Genomic DNA, 21,237 nt, shown 5'->3' with positions numbered 1-21,237 from the left:
ATGGAAAATGATTGAGATAAGATTTCTCAGGGCCTAAGTTATACTCTGAAAAATAAAATTGGAAAACTTCATTAATTCTTTAGATGTAATAGTAGCTAACATTTATTTAGAGCTTAATACATTCTGGGCACTATACTGACATTTTAATATACGTAATTTACCATAAACCTATGAGGTAGGTTTTATTATTTTCTTCATTTTACAGAAGAAAATAGAGGCACAGGAAAGTTAAGTAACTTGCTCAAGATCCTAGAGCAATTAAGTGATAGAGCAAGAACTGGAATCCTGGAAGTCTGATTCCAGAGACTTCATTATTAAGCACCAACTTGCTCTGCCCACTTAAAGTCATTAGGGTAGTTTGTCAATAGATACTACCTGACTATAGCACTTCAACCAAATGAAGCGGGTAAACTGTGACACCGCCTTCACTGGCTGGTTGTCTGCAGAGAAAATTTTTAATAAGAAACGTAACTAGTTATTTCATACTTAACCTAGGAGGAACAACTATAGACTTGAAAAACAGATAGAAGAAATCCTATAAAAGAATGTATTACACACAAACATATCCCTTGAGAAGTATGGCATAAGATAAAGGAACAAATAAAAACAAAAGAAAGGACAAGGGATTCTAATAATGGTTATGGCCCTTGTTGAAACACAAGCTTGGGATCAAATAAAATACTGCTGACTACCTAATCTACAGATAAAAATATCATATATTATTTACCCAAATATTAAATAACACATTGTCTATCTTCTTCCAGGTTTTCGTTCCTGAATATCTTACGGAAAATAATACATACAAAGTAAACTTGTTTATTTCCAATTCAGTGTGATTTTTTTTTGTGCCAATAATAACAGATGCCATCCTTGACCAGGCAACACATCCATCCAAGAGTACTACAGCCTCATTTGATAGAGTAAACATTATCAGAGACAGCTCACGTCACAACTGGCAAGCTGTTACTGAAACTGTTGACTGTACAGAATATTTCTAACAGCTTCTAAGTTCTGAAGTCAGGCCACATATTCATTTCACATAAGTCACAAAGGGCTTCCATAGAGCAGGACTATCTGTCAAGATTGAAATGAACCACTTTTTAGCTTCCACCACTGGCAATAACTGAGAGATATAAAACTCAACATTTGTCAGTAACTGTTTAATATTGACTCTTTGTCCTATCTGGTATCTTTCTTGTAGAGTTACAGCTTTATAGAATAAAAGAAAAAACAAGTAGAATGGATAAGGTTTCTGTATTAGAAATTAGGCACTCCCGCACTTAGATAATTAAAGGAAAAGTAAGGAGATTATATTATCTGTCCATCCATCTGTCCATCCATCCATCCATCCATCCATCCATCCATCCATCCATCCATCCATCTATCTCCATTCATCCATCTACCCATTTAATAAGGACTTTTATCCTAGCTTAAAAAGCCCTGATCCATTATTACTCAAAATAAAGTAGACCCTTGAACAACACAGGTGTGACCTGAGCAGGTCCACACATGTGGACTTTTTTCAATAAATATATTGGAAAATTTTTTGGAGATCTGCGACAATTAAAAACAACTCACAAACCACATAGTCTAGAAATGTAGAAAAACCGGAGAGAAAGGTATGTCATGAATGCACAAAATATATGTAGATACTAGTCTATCATTTACTACCCTAAAATGTATATAAATCAATTATAAAAAGTTAACATTTATCAAAACGTGTGCACATATTTTGGCTCACATGCCACCATTTGCAGTTGAGAGAAACGTAAACAAACATAAAGATGCAGTATTAAATCAAAACCGATTAAAATTAACTACAGTACACACTGTACTACTGTACTATTTTTGTAGCCCTCCTGTTGCTATTTGTGGCTAGCTGAAGTGTTGCGAATATCCGCTTAAAACGCCATGTGACGCTGATCATCTCCGTGTGAGTAGTTCATCTCTCCAGTAAATCAGGTATAGCAGTAAAAAGTGATCTCTTGTGGTTCCCATGTATTTTTTATTGTGTTTAGTGCAATACTATAAACCTGAAACAATACCATGGGACCCATATGAAGTGCCACTAGTGATGCTGGAAATGATCCCAAGAAGCAGAGAAAAGTCATGGCATTACAAAAAAAGTTGAATTGCTTGCTAAGTGCCATAGATTGAGGTCTGCCACTGTCATTGCCCTCCATTTCAGACTGACAATTCATCTGGTAGACAGACAACATAAACTTATGGTATCAATAGATACAGTAGGATACTGTTAGTGTATTTTCTCTTCCTTAGGATTTTCTTAAATAACCTTTTCTTTTCTCTAGGTTACTTTACTGCAAAAAATACAGTATATAATACACAAAAGATATAAATATGTGTTAACCAACTGTTTATGGTATAGTTAAGGCTTCCAATCAACAGGAGGCTGCTATAAAGTTTCTGGGGAATTAAAAGTTACACATGGATTTTCAACTTCATAAGGGGTTGGCTTCCCTAATTGCCATGTTGTTCAAGGGTCAACTATAGTGTCAATAAAAGAAATATATTTATAGCTGTTCAGTATTTGCTATTTATGCAAGAAGCACCCTGACATTAAAACATTAAAGAGAGAGAGAGAGAGAGAGAAAGAGAGAGTGTGTGTATGTGTGTGTGTGTGTGTGTGTGTGTGTGTGTGTATATATATATATATATATATATGAAGATACAAGATTTCTGTAATATTTATATGTAGATTTGACACAGGGTTATACCTGAAGGATAACTCTCCAGTGTTTCTGAAAAATTCTATCTCAATTCAAGTACACCACTGCGTGATTTGTAAAGGTAAACAAGAGGAAGAATACAATCTACTATAGATCTAGACACCCAAAGATTATATGAGTATAAATAAAAATCATTTACCCAAGCTTGTGCAGTGAGAAAAATTTTGAAGTCTTCATTAAATGTTAAAGTTGGATGATCAGCAATTCGGTTCAAAAATTTATGTAAAGCCTTCCTGCGTGTCTCAATGAAGTCATCATTAAAGCGTTCCACCATTCCTTTTACTATAAACTTTTCTGGCAATGGCTAAGGCAAAAAAAATAAAAAAGGTATTCGAGTATTATTTGCCATAGGTTTATAAGGAATTCTATGCTTTCCCTTTTTGGAAGACTAGTTGAACATCTGATCATTTCCTATAAAAATAATTTTTTAAAAATTCACAATGTTAGAACCAAAAATGAGAAATCATAACACACTACGAAGAGTTTTTTTTAAAAGTGTACATAGATTGAAACATTTAGAAATACATGTTATTCCTAAGATAAATGAATTACAGTGAATTTAAGGTCTGAAATTAGGTTTTAGGCATTCAAAAAGACCCACTAGAAAACTGGTAGCTATTCTATGAAAAAAAATTTTTGCAAACTTACTGGAATAATCAGAGTGGGGTGTGCTTCTTCCAGTTTTCCCTTCAACCAAAGGAAATCTTGATACCGTCTCCTAACTTCAAATTCACTGGAGTCAAATTCCCCACGAGACGTCTGAAGAAAGTAGGAGAAAATAACAGCACATCCAGTATAAGATAGAAGATATTTGCCTAATGTTATTTTAGACACTGTGAAATAAATGGGTCTCTAAGAAAAATTAACAAATCCTAATTATTCAGTGTTTGTCAGCCTGTAATTTTTTTTTTTTTTTTTTGTCATCTATTCATGAAGCAGATGAAACAAAGCAAACTTTCTGGTATTTCCAGAAAGAAAGCAAATATCATACTTAAATTTAAAATCCAAACTGAAAAATCTGTCTTACAACAACCATCTGCCTTCCACAAGATTTTAACTACTATTATCTTTGGCATGACTTTCTCGCTAACAAGCAAGTGTGTTCTGAATTTAGGTTTCAAATATATTTCTTTTCTCAAGATGATTAGAATTCAGAATTTGAGGAAAGTCCTATTTTTGCAATTTGGAAAATAACCTGAATGTAACTGAGAAAAATGTTTTCTTGGAATTTGCTCAAATGAATTGCTGTGCTAGGATTTGCTTTTGGTATATGAAAATTCTAACATTTTAGAGTGATTTTACCACTGTTTTAAAAGAAGTAATTAATAGACATTTGATGTGAAAAGAAAATCTTCCTGTCATTTCTCAAAGAATTTTATTTTGGGTTATATGCCTAAACTCCTAAAAATTAAGCAAATACATTAAAATATCTGTTCTCAACAAACCAAAAATCCATGCCAACACATACGACAAGAAGAACATGGGTACAATATCAACCTCATTTCTATTGCCTGAGTCCCAAGTCAAAGAAAAAATATGGGTTATCTAATGCATACTCACCTCTCATAAGAAAACAGTCACTCACACCAATACCTTATTTAACTGAATTTTTGCATATTAAAAATTACATGCAGTAATATTTAGGTTGAGATTTTCCTGCAGAAGTAAACATGGAATGACACACTGCATATATATTTCACACTCACCAGAAATATCAATCACCCACACAGATGTACACAATTGTAAAATTAAACAGTCCAAGTCATAAGATGCAATCTTTATTGTCATAAAATAAGGTCCATGAAAGGTGTACTTTCCAAAGTTTATTCTCTTAAAACGAATGTTCAGAATATCATACAATGTATCTTTGTACAACATTCCCTTTATAATAGGAAAAAGTGGGAGCAAATGAAATGCAGAAATCTGAGAAACTAAATGTTCACAAAACACTACAAAATCTTAACTATTATGCAACATGGTACATGAAATGGAAATGGTAAAAACACGAAAACTAAATCAAGTACCAGCAGTTTAATAATAGAGGCTGGTTGGTGTGTGTATGTCCATATGCAAATAGACACATGCATACACACATACATATGCAGCCAAAACATGGTTTAGAGTAACTCATTAAAAAATATGACTGAGCACCTCCTTGTACCAGGTACATATGTACAGGTCCACTACCAATTTCTAAGACTATACATTGTCATAACGAACAATGAAGCACTCAAAAAACAAAACAAAACAAAACAAAACAAAAAAACCAGCAGTTAAAATAAGATTGAGCTGTATATGTCTTCAAGAATATCCAACATTTTAAGTAAACAATTCCAGCAAGAAGATATAAAATCAAGTCAAATAATTGGTTCAGTCTATCCTCATCACTCTATCATTGACTCAAAGGAATTCTCTAATGTAGTGCAATAGAAGAATAAAACAGATGATAAGTGTAAGTAACGAAAAGAATGTTATTTCTTCCTATTGCAAGATTTCATTCTTCTCTTGAAGGGTTATAAGAGATACAGATGTAGGAATATGATGAGGAAAACAGTCATTATCAGCAGAGTTTGGAACAAGACTAATTTCCCTACAGCAAGGATTAGAATCATTGTCCCCTCTAAAGTGGACAAATTTGGTCATTATAAGATGCCTCAGTGGCTCACGCCTGGAATCCCAGCATTTTGGGAGGCCGAGGCGGGCAGATCACGAGGTCAGGAGTTCGAGACCAGCCTGACCAACATGGTGAGAACCCGTCTCTACTAAAAGTACAAAAATTAGCCAGGTATGGTGGTGTGCACCTGTAATCCCATCTACTCAGGAGGCTGAGACAGGAGAATTGCTTGAACCCAGGAGGCAGAGGTTGCAGTGAACCAAGATCATGCCACTGTACTCTACCCTGGGTGACAGAGCAAGACTCTGTCTTGAAAAAAGAAAAGAAAAAAAAAAAGATGCACAAAAGTTTCCAAACTGTAGAAATAACTGGGTTTGATGACATATATCCAACTTAGAAATATCATGTATTGTATACAGTGCATTTGGAGTACAAATAATGCTTCTAACATAGAATACAGTTTGCTATGGAAGCAACATTGTAAATGCTGGCCAATTTTTCATGTTTGACCATAAAAGCTTGGGTACTTGAAGTTTAGTACTAATGAACTCGTGTGATCTCTACCCCCAAATACATTTATTCCAAAAATACCAACCTTCAGTCAAGTGTGAACAGTTACTCTAAACTCAGAATTTAGAAAACTTTTTCTGAGGGAAAATGAAACCTAATAGTCAGTTCAGCCAATCAAGAATATAGCTTAACTCCTAACTGTACAACGACAGGCATTTATAGGTTTGTTTTCACAAACAGGAAGTGGAAGGAAAGTATCTTGTTAAATCTCTTCATTCTTACTCTTATATGTACTAAGAGAACATACATCTCTAGATCTCCAAAAGAGAAAATACTTCTTTAGAACAGTCACTTAAAATATGCTAACCTAAACAATAAAGGATAATTTCCCATAAAAAGAACAGATGCCAGAAATGTGGTTTTCCTGATATAATCATTTACAGTGGGATCATTCTTAAGTATTCCTAAATAGGTGATTGTCAGTTTACATGTGTGAATATTCATTTACCCTTATAATCCTTAGTATCCATGAATATAAATATTTATAAAACTAAGATTTTTCCCAGGAAGGCCATCTTTCAACCTCCAAATTAGATGGTGTATCCCATGCTCATAATATCCAATATTTTTCCTTCAAAATATTTATAACTATAAAGAAATAACTTAGTATATGATGTGGTTTGGCTGTGTCCCCAACCAAATCTCATCTTGAATTGTAATAATCCCCATGCGTCAAGGGTGGGGCCAGGTGAAGATAACTGAATCAAAGGGGCAGTTCCCCCATACTGTTCTCATGGTAGTGAATAAGTCTCATGATATCTGATGGTTTTATAAATGGGGGTTCCCCTGCACAAGCTCTCTCTTGCCTGCTGCCATGTAAGATGTGTCTTGCTTCCCCCTTGCCTTCTGCCATGATTGTGAGCCCCCAGTTCCGGCCATGTGGAACTGAGTCAATTAAATGTTCCTCCTTTACAAATTATCCAGTACTGGGTATGTCTTTATTAGCAACATGAGAACAAACTAACACAGAATAAAATTAATTATTTAATATCATACACAAACACCCCTTCCTCAGAGTGAAAACACCAGGAAGGCAGAAAGTTCCTTTCGTCAGACCTACCCTGATCACTGATGTATTCTTAATATATAAGCACAATACTTGGGAGAAAAGGGGTACTCAATACAATCTTTTGGAATAAATAAGTAAACGATAAGTGAGTAAGAAAAGACTATCTGATAACATGATATACCTGTACTATTTATATATTTATATCTGTAATATATATTTTTATATATATAGATATAGTCCATATATTATGATACAGTAAAAGTAATGAGAAGTAGAACAAAGGAAGTTAGTTTATAACAGTTAAACTGAAAGTTTACCATATCCATACCTAAATGCACAAAAATATAATAGAAAAAATGTATACTATGAAAGTAAACTGTTTGGATTTAAATCTCAGCTCAGCTAATTACTATGCTGTGTAACCTTTAACAAGCCACTAAGCTTCAGTGTCCTCATGCATGAAATGGGGATAAATCATAGTATCTATGTTTGAGGATTACCGTGAGCCTAAATGAGTTAACATGTAGCAACTGGTTAGAATATTACCTGGCACAAAGCAATCACACAGTAAATGTTTCCTAGTTTATACACTTTAATATTATTATTACTACTACTATTACTACTTCTATAAGACCAGTCCATTTAAAGTATGTTGTAAATAGGAAAACTCAGAGGAACAGTATGAATTAAATTAAACTCATAAGGTGACTTTAGAAAGAGTGTCTTTCTGAGAGATGCGAATGATGGAAAAATAATTCAGTTTCACAAATTATTTGCTAGGATGGATAATGATAATAGATAATTATAACAGTAGTAATAGGAGAAATCTGGCTCTATTCTAGCAGTATGCCTATATGAACATTCAATTTTCATAAAGACCTTATGAGGTTAGTACTGTTGTCCTATTTACACACAAGAAAACTAATATAGAGAGGTTAAATTGTTCAAGTCACATAGCAAGGAAGGTGAGAAATCAAGATTCAACTCCATGTTGTCTTGCTCTACCACATCTTGATATAGCTAAGATAATTCCTTCACTCATTCATCAACAAAATAAATAGTTTACTTATCATGTCCTAAGATTTGTGTTTGGAATTACGGATAACTTAAAATATAGTTACCCTCCTTGAGAAACTCACAAACTCACTGAGAATAAATACAAATAAGCATCTATTCCCATACAGGTAGATGGCAATTACAGGTAGATGGCAACTATTCCCATACAGGTAGATGGCAACTACTGAACACTTATCATGTGTTACGCATTTTACTAAGTGGGGTTTCCATTGATTCCTTATTCTACTGCAACCCTACAGAAGTGAGTTCTATTATCTCATGTTTATCGATTTAAAAAGACAGCTTAGTTGGATTAAATATAAGCTTTTGATGTTTTGCCATATTGACTCTAACGTTTCACATTTCTTAAGAGTTCGATAGAACAGCATAAGAAAACAGACGAAGAGTAACTATTTCAGCCACGGGACGGTAACAACTAGAGAAGCCTTCACAGGCATCTAACATTTTGAGTTGTATATTGAAAACTAAGCATGACTTCTTCTGTCTAAGAAGGGGATGGACATAGCAAACAGAAGGAAAACTATATGCAAAGTGATGAGAGCAAGAGATCCCCTAAATATTCAGAAAACAGAAGCAGCTCTACATGAGTGGAGAGCAAGGGTACTGAATGTGAGGTGTAAGAAGTAAGTCTTCTCTGGCAAGTTGGCACCAGACTGAGAAGCCCCTTTATATGTCATACAAGAAAGTCTGCACTTCGTTCTGACTGAAATAAGGGGCAAGAAGGGATTTTAAGAATTCAAGTGAAGAAATTAGCAAACATAACTAATAGCAGTGTGGCAGTTTCATTGGAAGAAGTGATTATAGGAATATAGTTCAGAACTTTTTCAGCAAAAAAAAGAGACGTACTTTTACATACATAAAGTATAAAAGTCTAGGGTGAGGCTTCATAAACAAAATACTATAAAGAGAATTATTTTAAAATGCTATTAAATAAATGACTTAAAATACAGATTATACTGGGTGATTGCTTAATTGTGCCTGAGGTAAACTGTCTTTGCAGTGCTTTGCCCTATGATTAAAGAGCTCTGTGTTCTAGATCTACTTTGCCCTTGAATTATTGCACACTTAACAGTATCTCATACATGAGACAAAGTGGCCACTTGCCCCACTTTGAAAAACAAATGATACTATATTTTATAATGTTCCAAAGAAATCTGAATACATAATATTGCAAACTGTTTAACTATTTTCTTTTTTTATTAACAACTTGAGGCCCATCTTTTCCAAAGGTATTTCTTAATAATTTTTTTAAACTAAAAACCTAGATGTTCTTATTCTAAGTATAGCTGCTATAAAATCAGTGACTTCCTCAAGTCAATTTGAATTTCACTGACTTGATACAGAACAAGTGAAGGGCAGATAAGAAGCAATGTGTTAGCCAAAAGGTTTGAAAAACTAAAAGTCAATTCAGCTAAGATCCTGGAATGTTGAGAATTATAATGAACAAGAGGTACTTACTTCCAAAGCTTCAAAAAAAGCAGCTAAATTCAAGAAAATATTCATCCAACGTTTACCTTAGTAATAATCCTATAGGTAATGAAAGTTTCTATTGTAGTAACGTGACTTTCAGGTTCATCAACTGTGATGAAGAGATCCTTTAAATCTGGTTCATCCTCAAACTTGATTTGGTTTATCATTGATAAAGGGGACGTTGGCATCATAGGGCTGAAGGAGTTCATGTCCATCAATGAGGCATCCTAAGAAATAAAACATTCAAAAATTAGTATCAATAGAAAAATTAAACTCTTCCATTTCTAGATGCTATCAATATTAATGAAATATATCAAGAACAAAAAGGATTACTGGGCTTTTAGTTAAATGTGGCATATTGAACATGTATTTTTACCTATTTCCTCTTAAAAATCCCATCCAAAAGATGACAGTAAAGAAACAAACAAACAAATGAAAAGTACAAAGCCTCAAGGATTGCTATGGTTTGAATGGTTCTGTTCCCTCCAAATGTCATGTTGAAACTTAATCCCCAATGCAACAGTATTAAGAAGTGGAACCTTTAAAGGTGATTAAGTCATAAGGGTAGAGCCCTCATGAATGGTACTAGCCACCTTATAAGAGGGCTGTAGGGAACAAGCTAGTGCCTTTCTTGCCCTTTCACCTTCTTCCATGTGAGGACACAACAAAAAGATACCATCTTGGAAACTGAGAGAATCCCTCACCAGACGCCAAAAGTGCCAGCACTTTGATCTTGAACTTCCCAGCCTCCAGAATTGTGAGAAATCAATTTCTATTATTTATAAATTACCCAGTCTCAGATACTTTGTCACAGTAGCACTAACAGACTCAGGTGAGGATAAGAAGCAAAAACTACGTAAATGAAAGGTGCCAACTACTTTTTGGAAACTGGAGAACTGATCATCAAGCGGTAACTTTAAATAGCAGAGCAGAGAAAACTGGAAAGTAATACTGAAGAGAAGAGTAAACTAGAAGCAAGGATATTTATGATGTAGAATGCCAGGAAGGGTCAAGAATTGGAGGCACCAAGAACCTGTAGACATAAAGGTTGTAGAAGAGCAAAAACCAGATGATTGGTTATTAAGAAGATCTAATAAAACAAAAAAGAGCTAGAACCTCAGATTCCCTCACCTACCCTAGGCAATCAGGTAACTTTCCCACCCCAATTTGGCAGAACACTGGAAGTTTACTTTCTGAAAGGTCTGAACTCGAGGGCATCCAGTAGGATAGGGGGAGAGGTCCTATGAAAAGCCAGCTATCAAGTGAAAGTCCTGCATACCAGACCCAAAGACATGCAACCCTGTTCACCGGGTCCCAAGAACATTGGCAGGAAGGTGCAATCCCCACCCCATCATAATCCATTCAGGCTGTTATTAAAGAAAAATAAAATAAACTAGGCTTACAAACAACAGAAATTTATTTCCCACAGTTCTAAACTAGGAAGCCCAAGATCAAGATGTCAGCAGATTCAGCATCTGGTGAGGGCCCACTTTACAGAACAGCTTCCTTTCACTACAATCTCCCGTGGTAAAAGGGGTGAGGGTCTCTCTGGGGTCTTTTATAAGGGCATCAACCCTAATCATGAGAGCTCCACCCTCATGATCTAATCACCTCCCAAAGACTCCACCTTCTACTATCATCGCCTTGGCAGTTAGAATTTCTAAGTATGAATTCTGGGTGGACACAAATACTCATAACACAGCACCCACCATAGTTGGAAGTTTCCTCTCTTAGCTGATATTGGAGGAAAAACTGACAGTTGTAGCCCCCTAATGAATTAGCCAGGTCTCTGTATAACCACCCTACATTGAAACCCCTACCGCGCATGCAGAATGTCTACTCTGCTTTTTATTATTTGGTGTAGGAACTACCAAACATCTGAACATGAGGGAAGGCTCTGATGTGAAATAAAGTCACAAACAAACTAAAACAGAAGATTAAAGGAAGCAGAAAGAACAGAGCATAAACACTTTTTAAAAACCATGAAATCACCAGAAAGATAACAGAAAATATTAAATCCATGAATGAGAAAGCATGTTGTTTTTAAAAAAACAGAGAACAGCAACAACACCAACCAAAAAAGAGACTCATGAAAATTAAAATATGATAACAATATAAAAATGCAACAGAAGGTTTGAAAATCAGAGCTCAAGAACTGTCCCACTATGTGAACCAAAAGAACAAGAGATGGAAAATGAGAAAATTTTTTAAAATGAAAGGATTCAGGCAGGCAGTGCCTGAATAAAAGGAATTCCAGAAAATGAAAAAGAAAAATATCCTTGACATAAAGTATTTCCAGGTTGATAGGGCCTGTGAGGTCTCCCCAAAATGAACAGGACACTGGTTGGGTAGGCAGTACTCCTACAAGCATCCATCACCATGACATTTCATAAACTAGAGATTTTTAAATTCCTGAAAGATTTAAGAAAGAATATAAGTAAAATAAAGGAGGAATCTTGGAAATCAGAATGGCATCAGAGTTCTTAAATGGTGATGCTGGAAACTACATAATAAACTAATGTCTTCAAAATTTTGAGAGAGAAGTATTTTCCACCTAGAATTATACATACCCAGACAATTGTCATTCAAATATACAGGTAAAGTAAAGCCATTTCAGACATAGAAGATTTCAAAAAACTTCCCATGTACCTATTCTTTGGAAGCTTCTTGACTTCTCCAAAATAAGGGAATATGCCAGGAAAGAAGATACAGAATCTAAAAACAAGAGTTACAACAGAAGATCAAAGTAAAGGAAATATCCCAGAAGATAATGTTCTAGGTTAACAGTTTTGCAGCAAACCTAGAGAACAGCCCATATACACTGGACCAGGAAAATAAATATACAGGGTGTCAAGGAGATGACAGGGAGAAAGAATAAAGGAAGCGAGGAAAGAAGGAAAAGGGGATGGTGGAAAACAGAACAAGAAAGGGGAGTAAGCAAAGGAGGAAAGGAAAAAGAGAAGGAGAGAGAGAAAAACAAGAAAGGGAATGAAAAAAGGAAGTGAAAGGAGGACAAAAAAGGAAGAAAAGGAAACTGATAGAATAATGACATAAATCTGACAGGAAGCATGCCTATGTTAGATCTGCAGATAAATTATAATTGGTACAAGAAAGTTAAGGAGAGAGAAAGCAAAAGAGAGAAAAGGAGGGATGAGAAAACTTTTACTTATTGAGAGTAAGCCGGAAACATGTTGCCCCATTATTCCTAAATAGGTCTGTGTGTATTTTCAGAAAACAAGAACTCTTCTATATAACCATAGTACCGATACAGCTATTTGAATCAGGAAATTAGCACTGACATAATACAACAGTCTAATCCACAGATCCTTTTGAATTTCTGTGTCCCAAAAACATCCTAAAAAGAAAATGTTCTTCCTCTCTGGTACAGAACTAAATCCAGGTTCATCTGTTACATTTAACTACTATATCTCTGGTCTCCTTCAATCTGGAACCATTTCTCATCTTTTACTTTCTATTACACTATAGACATATCTGAAGCTATTTTATAGGCAATGTTTCCTTTTCTCAAATACATACATATGTTTTTCTCTCTCCCATCATCTTAATTTACCGCCATTTTAAGGTAGATCCAGGTTTAAGAAAAAAATTATTTTTATCTAGAGCCAAGCCATATAGTGAATTATGATTACATTTTCATTCTTCTACTGCTTTAAAAAATATCTTACAGTGATAAGGTCTTGCTATGTTGCCCTGGCTGGTCTCAAACTCCTGGCTTCAAACACTCCTCCTGCCTTTGCCTGCGACAAGGTCTGGTTGTGTCCCTACCCAAATCTTATCTTGAATTGTAACTCCCACAATTCTCATGTGTCATGGGAGGAAACTGGTGGGAGATAATTGAATCATGGTGGCAGGTCTTTCCCGTGCTGTTCTCCTGATAGTGAATAAGTCTCATGAGAGCTGATGGTTTTGAAAATGGAAGTTTCCCTTCACAACTTCTTTTTGGCCGCTGCCATCCATGTAAGATGTGACTTACTCCTCTTTGCTTTCCACCATGATTGTGATGCTTCCCCAGCCACATGGAATTGTAAGTCATTAAACCCTTTTTCCTCTATAAATTGCCCGGTCTCAGGTATGTCTTTATCAGCAGCATGAAAATGGACTAACACAGTAAATCGGTACTGAGAGTGGGGTACTGCTGAAAAGATATCTGAAAATGTGGAAGCAACTTTGGAACTGGACAACAGGTAGAGGTTGGAACAGTTTGGAGGACTCAGATGAAGACAGGAAAACGTGGGAGAGTTTGGAACTTCCTAGAGACTTGTTCAATGACTTTGACTAAAATGCTGATAATGACATGGACAATGAAACCCAGGCCGAGGTGATCACAGATGGAGATGAGGAACTTCTTGGGAACTGGAGCAAAGGTGACTCTTGTTATGTTTTAGCAAAGAGACTGGTGGCATTTTGCCCCTACCCTAGAGATTTCTGGAACTTTAAACTTGAGAGAGATGATTTAGGGTATCTGGTGGATGAAATTTCTGAGCAACAAAGCATTCGAGAGGTGACTTGGGTGCTGTTAAAGGCATTCAGTTTTACAAGGGAAGCAGAGCACAAAAGTCCAGAACATTTGCAGCCTGACAAAGCGATTGAAAAGAAAATCCCACTTTCTGAGGAGAAATTCAAGCCAGCTGCAGAAATTTGCATAAATAACAAGGAACCAAATGTTAATCCCCAAGACAGTGAGGAAAATCTCTCCAGGGCATGCCAGAGGTCTTCATGGCAGCCCCTCCCATCATAGACCCAGAGGCCTACAAGGAAAAAGTGGTTTTGTGGGCTGGGCCAGGGTCCCCATAGTGTGTGCAGCCTAGAGACTTGGTGCCCTGTGTCCCAGGTGCTCCAGCTGCTTCAGCTATGTCTGAAAGGGGCTAACATAGAGCTCAGGTCATGGCTTCAGAGAGTGCAAGCCTCAAGCCTTGGCAGCTTCCACGTGGTATTGGGACAGACGACGCATGGAAGTCAAGAATTAGGGTTTAGGAAGCTCCACCCAGATTTTGGAGGATGTATGGAAAGGCCTGTATGTCCAGGCAGAAGTTTGCTGTAGGGATGGAGCTCTCCTGGAGAACCTCTGCTAGGACAGTACAAAAGGGAAATGTGGGGTGAGAGCCCCCACACAGAGTCCCAACTGGAGCACCACCTAGTGGAGTTGTGAGAAGAGGGCCATCATCCTCCAGGCCCCAGAATGGTAGATCTACTGACAGCTTGCACTCTGCCCCTGGAAAAGCCACAGACACTCAATGCCAGCCCATGAAAGCAGAAAGATGGGACTATGCCGTGCAAAGGCACAGGGGAAGAGCTGCCCAAGACCATGGAAACCCCACCTCTTACATCGGCATGACCTGCATGTGAGACATGGAGTCAAAGAAGATCATTTTGGAGTTTTAAGATTTGACTACTCCACTGGATGTCAGACTTGCATGGGCCTGTAACCCCTTTGTTTTGGCCAATTTCTCCCATTTGGAATGGGTGTATTTACCCAATGCCTATACCTCCATTGTATCTAAGAAGTGACTAACCTTTTGATATTAAGTTCGTAGGTAGAAGGGACTTGCCTGTCTCAGATGAGACTTTGGACTGTGGACTTTGAGTTAATGCTGAAATGAGTTGAGACTTTGGGGACTGTTGGGAGGGCATGTTTGTTTTTGAAATGTGAGGACATGAGATTTGGTAGGCACCAGGGGTGGAGTGATATGGTTTGGCTGTGTCCCCACTCAAATCTCATCTTGAATTGTAACTCCCACAATTCTCATGTGTTGTGGGAGGAACCTGGTGGAAGGTAATTGAATCATGGAGGCACGTCTTCACATGCTGTTATCATGATAATGAATAAGTTTCACGAGCTCTGATGGTTTTAAAAATGGGAGTTTCCCTGCACAAGCTCTTTTGCCCTGCTGCCATCCATGTAAGACATGACTTGCTCCTCCTTGCCTTCCACCCTGATTGACGCTTCCCCAGCCATGCAGAATTTTAAGTCCATTAAACCCTTTCTCCTATATAAATTGCCCAATCTCAATTATGTCTTCAGCAGCAGTGTGAAAACAGATTAATAAATCCTGCCAGAGTGCTGGAATTGCAGGTGTGAGCCACTGTGCCAGCCCAGTTTTTGTTTTCCTGAGTGTTCATTATTCATTTATTCATTCTCTCTCACTCCAAACTATATCAGTGTATATATGTATAGTACTATTTTTTATTTTTCAATGTTGATACCATCAATAGGTTTTCCAATAAGGAGACTAAAGAGTATAATATTTTGTTTAAATTAATTATATGACTATAGACTCAAATTAATTATATGACTACAGACTCACAGATTCCTATTTTATTCAGTGGATATAATTCATTAACATCATAATTTATTTTGATGTTTAAACAGTTCCAAGTTTGACAAGTGGGAGTCCCTTAAAGCTGCACCAGTATGTTTTTGATATGTCTTCATTATTCTTTGAGCACTTTACTTTTTAGAACAAGATGTTTCAAGTTTATAATATTTTGTTCTTTCCCTGCCCAAGCTCTGGAATCAGACATTTCTCCGAAGAGCTCTGATTCGTTTTTGAGAAGATTGGTATTTACAAACCAAGATATTAGTGCTAGGAAATAAATGTATGAGACATACACATACATATATACACTGATATAGTTTGGATGTTTGTCGTCTCCAAATCTCATGTTGAAATTGTGACCCCCAATGATGGCAGTGAGGCCTAGTGGGAGGTGTTTGGATCACTGGGGTGAATCCCTCATGAATGGCTTGGAGCCATCCTCATGGTAATGAGTAAGTTCTCAGTCTATGAATTCTGGCAATATCTGGTTTATTAAAAGACCCTGGATCTTCCTCTTTCTCTTGCTCCCTCTCTGGCCACAGGACATGCTGGCTCTCCTTCACCTTTCACTACAATCGTAAGCTGCCTAAAGCCCTCACCAGAGGTAGCTGCCAGCACCATGCTTCCTGTACAGCATGCAGAATCATAAGCCAAAATGAACCTTTCTTCTTTATAAATGACCTAGCCTCAGGTATTTCTTTATAGCAATGCAAGAATAGACTAACACACACACACGCAAACACACACACACGTACACACACACGTACACACACACACGTACACACACACAGACTCATACAGCTCTAGATCTATGGCTAGATATAAAATACGAAGGGTACACAAATTAGACTTATATACCTCTATTTCTTTTTTCTTTTTTTTTTTTTTTTTTGAGATGGTGTCTCACTCTGTCGCCCAGGCTGGAGTGCAATGGTGCGATCTTGGCTCACTGCAACCTCCGCCTCCCAGGTTCAAGCAATTCTGTGTCAGCCTCCTAAGTAGCTGGGATTGCAGGTGCCCGTCACCACGCCTGGCTAATTTTTGTATTTTTAGTAGAGATGGGGTTTCACCATCTTGGCCAGGCTGGTCTTGAACTCCTGACCTTATGATCCACCCACCTTGGCCTCCCAAAGTGCTGGGATTACACGTGTGAGTCACCATGCCTGGCCTATATACCTCTATTTCTAATTTGATATGTCATGGCTTGTCTAGCCTTTCCCTTTTCCATATTTATAACACTTTTTGCCAGCAGTGAGAAGCCTGGCTCCTATTATCCCAAATATGTTTACTTATTGGCTCAATTCCCCTGTACATAACCAATCTCCCAACCACACTGGCTGCCTCCTCTGCTCTGACCACATAGGCCAAGGCAGCCTTATTCTCAACCCCAACCATGCAGGATGCCTCCTCAGCTTCAATTTCAACTGGCACCACTGGTCATCTGCTCAGTCACCTTCAATAGTTTTGTCTAAATAAAAGAAAGAAAAAGATGGGAAAGGAAAGGCTACATGTTATTCTTTATAAATAAAATTAATTGAAACATAAGGATAATTACAGTAAACTTTAAATTCAAATAACGGTTCTTTCACATGCAAAGATAAAGCTAACACTCTCAATAGAATGAGTTATTTCTGCAGTGGCAGTAAGAACTTATTCTCCAACTCTATACTTTTTCTTTTAGATACATTTGTTCCCCTAAAGTAGCGATACAGATGTTGGAATCAAAAGTTTTATCTGTTGTATGCGTAAGACTATAAAGTTAACTGATGTATTTGAATATTAAATCTGCAAGAAAGCCCATTTTAGCTTAGCAACAAAGTTAGCTAGTACTGAGTAAAATTAAAAAAAAAAATCATTACAAAGGAGGCCAAAAATGGCTTCTAGTCCTATCTCTGCCATTGACTAAGCAGGCACTGAACCACTAATTCGGCCTTTCTATGTTAAATTACAAAGTTGGACCTGATGATTTCCAAAATATCTCAGATCCAAATGCATTAATAAAGTACTGATGTTTTAAGAAGAGATACTTTTTTGTGAAACTATGACTGGGAAAAAAAGATGAAATCATAATATGGAGTTGTTTTCTCCTCAAACCAAATCAATAAAAATGCTTTTGAATCATCAGTAATATTCAGAACACTGCTCTAAAGGCTCTTCCCACAAAAAGTTTAGCTCTGTGAACTATAACGCAACATTTAGGTCATCCTTCAATGTAATAATAGAAGAGATATTATCATAGGCCATGCTAACTGAAGAAAGAAGATTAACAATAGTCATAAAGATTACAAAGATTCAGCCTATTCTCACAAAAAGATCTGTGATCATTTAAGCATTAAGCAAGGAGTAAAAGACAAATTTCAGTTGGATTAATCAGACATACAAAAATATAGAAGCAATAGATGTCTTGCAAAAAAATTTAGTAAAATATATTATTTTATATCTCTATGAGCAGATATAATCAATTCTATCCATACGATAGAATACAATATAGTGACTTAAAGATGATTTAGAAGACCATACAATAACTTGGAAAAACTTTCACAGTATGTTATTCAGAAAAAAAAAAAAAAGGCAAAATACAAAATTTGTGTAAAACCAGATTCCAATGTGTGTGTATGAGTATGACTGGGGGGATGGGCAGGGAGGGAGAGAGGGAACTTAGCAGCTATTTAAAAAAAAAAAAGTTAACAGGAATTATTCCAGATGTTGGGATTGCTGTCGGGTTTAATATTTTTCTATGTGATTTTCTGTATTTTCCAAATATTCTAAAACATATGTTATATTTTGTAACCAGAAAAAATGTTAAAATTGTTAGAGTCAACATTGTACATGATGTGCTCAGAGACAGTAAGAACCATAGTGATAAAACAGTTGCCTAGGGCTGTTTTGGCATAATAACTTGGATTATATTTGATTTTTTTCTTAACAAGGTTGCATAGTTAAATAATGGGATGCTAACACAATGAAATACTAAGCAGCCATTAAAAACAGAATTTAGAGCTTCCAAATAAATGTGTAATCAGCATGTACAAAAATCTCTCTCAAAAACCATTTCATATAAATAGCAACTTTGTAAGCTGACAAATTTTAATTTGGTGGGCAAACGTACTTTGTATTTTACTGACATTACGTGCAAACGTGCTTTGGCATTCTTTTTGCTCACCCTTCCAACTCACCACAGCCTACTTCTTTTACCTACTACATAATTTAGCATTCTATTTCTTCTGCTTGAAATGCATCCTTTTGTAGAGTGGGAAAGATCTGCATGAATTTACAAAGGCTCACAATACCAATGAGTATAGTGTGGTGTCATAAAAATATGCTTCGATATCTAGCAAAGGCAGAAAATTACAGGCTGAAATTTAGCAACATTCCAGATTTCAGTGGAAGGATTTAAATTACTATGAATCACTCAAAAGCATTCTTAAAACCTCAATAAAACTGACTATCTAAAGTGTTTTATATTCACTTCAAAAAAAGGAAAGAAAATATACTGACAATACTTAAAAGACTTAACATTTGGACATGAATAACTGAAGAAAATAAGTGTTTGGGAAGATCCAAAGAAGCAATTAACCAAAAAGAACTCCATTTAACCTTTTGCGGTTGATGTGTTTCAGGAGAAATGGATCATTAAAATTTGTTCTTTCCAAACAAAGGTCTCACCTCCCCAATAATGGATGTGTGTCTCCCTGTCTGTCTATTTGGATATAAGACCATTATCTTAGGGTCATTTAAACAATGAAAATATATCTTTTTGCTTTTTCCTTCAACAGATTACAGCAGAATAAAAATTATCTGTGTGACAACTCTCTACTTCTTAACATTTACTCCTATAGCTAGAACACTGAAAATGCACACACACAAGAAAATCCTGGGATGGTTTCAGGCTGAGATTTGAGTGTTTAATAGAGAAGAAAGGCTGTGTTGCAAGAATTCATGGTCTTTTATCCATACTCCAAAACAATACATCCGCTGACTGTCAGAAAACCACTTAAATAACTTAACTGAAATAAATGGATTGGAATGGTGTTAGCATGATAACAGAATTTATTGCAAAAATCACAAATTAAGTGTAAGTTTTTCTGTTGTTACTCGGGGCTTATTATAAGCATTTGTTATGGGTCGAATTGTTACCTCACCCAAATTCATATGCTGAAGCCCAAATCCCCAGTACTGCAGAGTGTGACCTTATTTAGACTTGGGGTCCCTACAGATCTGATGAAGTTAAAATGAGGTCATTAGGATAGGCCCTAATCCAATTATGACTGGTATCTTTATATAAAAAGGGTAAATCTAGACACAGAAACATGGACAGAGGGAAGAGGATGTGTGGAGACACTGGGAGAACACAGATCTATAAGCCACGTTGAGAAGTCTGGAACAGATCCCTCTCTCACGGCCCTCAGAAGGAACCAACTCTGCTGACTTCTTGATTTCAGACTTCTGGCCTCCAGAACTGTGAGTCAATACATTTCTGTTATTTAAGACACCCAGTCTGTGGTACTTTGTTACAGCAGCCCTGGCAATCTCACACAGCATTTCTGCACTTAAAATGGTACACAATAAAAATCTGGGGATGGAGGCAAAGTTAAAAGGAAGAAATTGTGATTAAGATATTTCAACCTTGCTCCATTCTTTTTAACAGGTTAGTAGTCAACTCCAGGAATTTCTGGGAATGCTTTTTTCCACCCTCCTTTAATGCAATTAGATGGTTCCAACATTCTACCACTGAAATAAATAAATTAGATAGCTGAAATTTAAAATAAATGATGGTTTGTTAATATTTGAGTGCTGAGGTGATAAATAGCAATAGAAATAGGTTAAAAGGTGAGATATGACCTCTTTAAGAGGTGTCCTTCTTTAATGTCCCTCATTGAAATGCTACTCAGGAATGTCTCATAAATGTAACGTGAATTACTCTGATAATACTAAATCACACCCACCATCTGTGCACAAACAGCTATCTTCTTTTTACAAGTCACAGGGAAAAAAATCCATGTGAGAAGTGTAATAAATCAGAATACTGGCATGAAAAGGCCATGCAAATAAAATTGCTGATGCACAAGAAACACACACACCCAAGAGACATCTGGTAAAAAAGCAACTTAAGGTGGAAGGAGTTTGAGAAACCATGTTGTTAAGAAGGACACTCATCTTGATAGGCCTAAATTTAGACTTGCCAGCTGTGTTTTGGTTTACAAATCCTTCCAATCTGCCTGCTTATAATAATAATAAAAATGAGAAAGGCTTTCTGTGGAACACTGTTGAAAATGTGACTGGGGGAAAAGCCAGCCTCTGTCATATTCTATAAAGGGGCATACAACACTCTAATCTTGTTTGACATGATTTCCATCACTACATAGTATATATACCCTTACATACATATATCACAATTTATTTATCCATTCT

The 21,237-nt window shown here is 36.4% G+C and overlaps 1 protein-coding gene across 3 annotated transcripts in view; it reads right to left on the bottom strand.

Moving 5' to 3' along the window:
• The window catches only part of SNX7 (sorting nexin 7), a 108,453-nt gene that overhangs the window by 72,149 nt on the left and 15,067 nt on the right, over positions 1 to 21,237 (bottom strand). For all 3 annotated transcript variants that reach the window (XM_003892243.3, XM_017945018.3, XM_009213530.4), the window contains exons 2-4: positions 9,532 to 9,714; positions 3,396 to 3,506; positions 2,887 to 3,051 (exon numbers count right to left, since the gene is read on the bottom strand). In XM_003892243.3, the coding sequence (XP_003892292.1) occupies positions 2,887 to 3,051; positions 3,396 to 3,506; positions 9,532 to 9,714 (459 nt within the window). The remainder of the gene's footprint in view (positions 1 to 2,886; positions 3,052 to 3,395; positions 3,507 to 9,531; positions 9,715 to 21,237) is intronic.

This window comes from Papio anubis, chromosome 1, assembly GCF_008728515.1.
Source record: "Papio anubis isolate 15944 chromosome 1, Panubis1.0, whole genome shotgun sequence".
NCBI lineage: Eukaryota > Metazoa > Chordata > Mammalia > Primates > Cercopithecidae > Papio > Papio anubis.
This window is presented reverse-complemented; position numbering and strand designations above follow the sequence as displayed.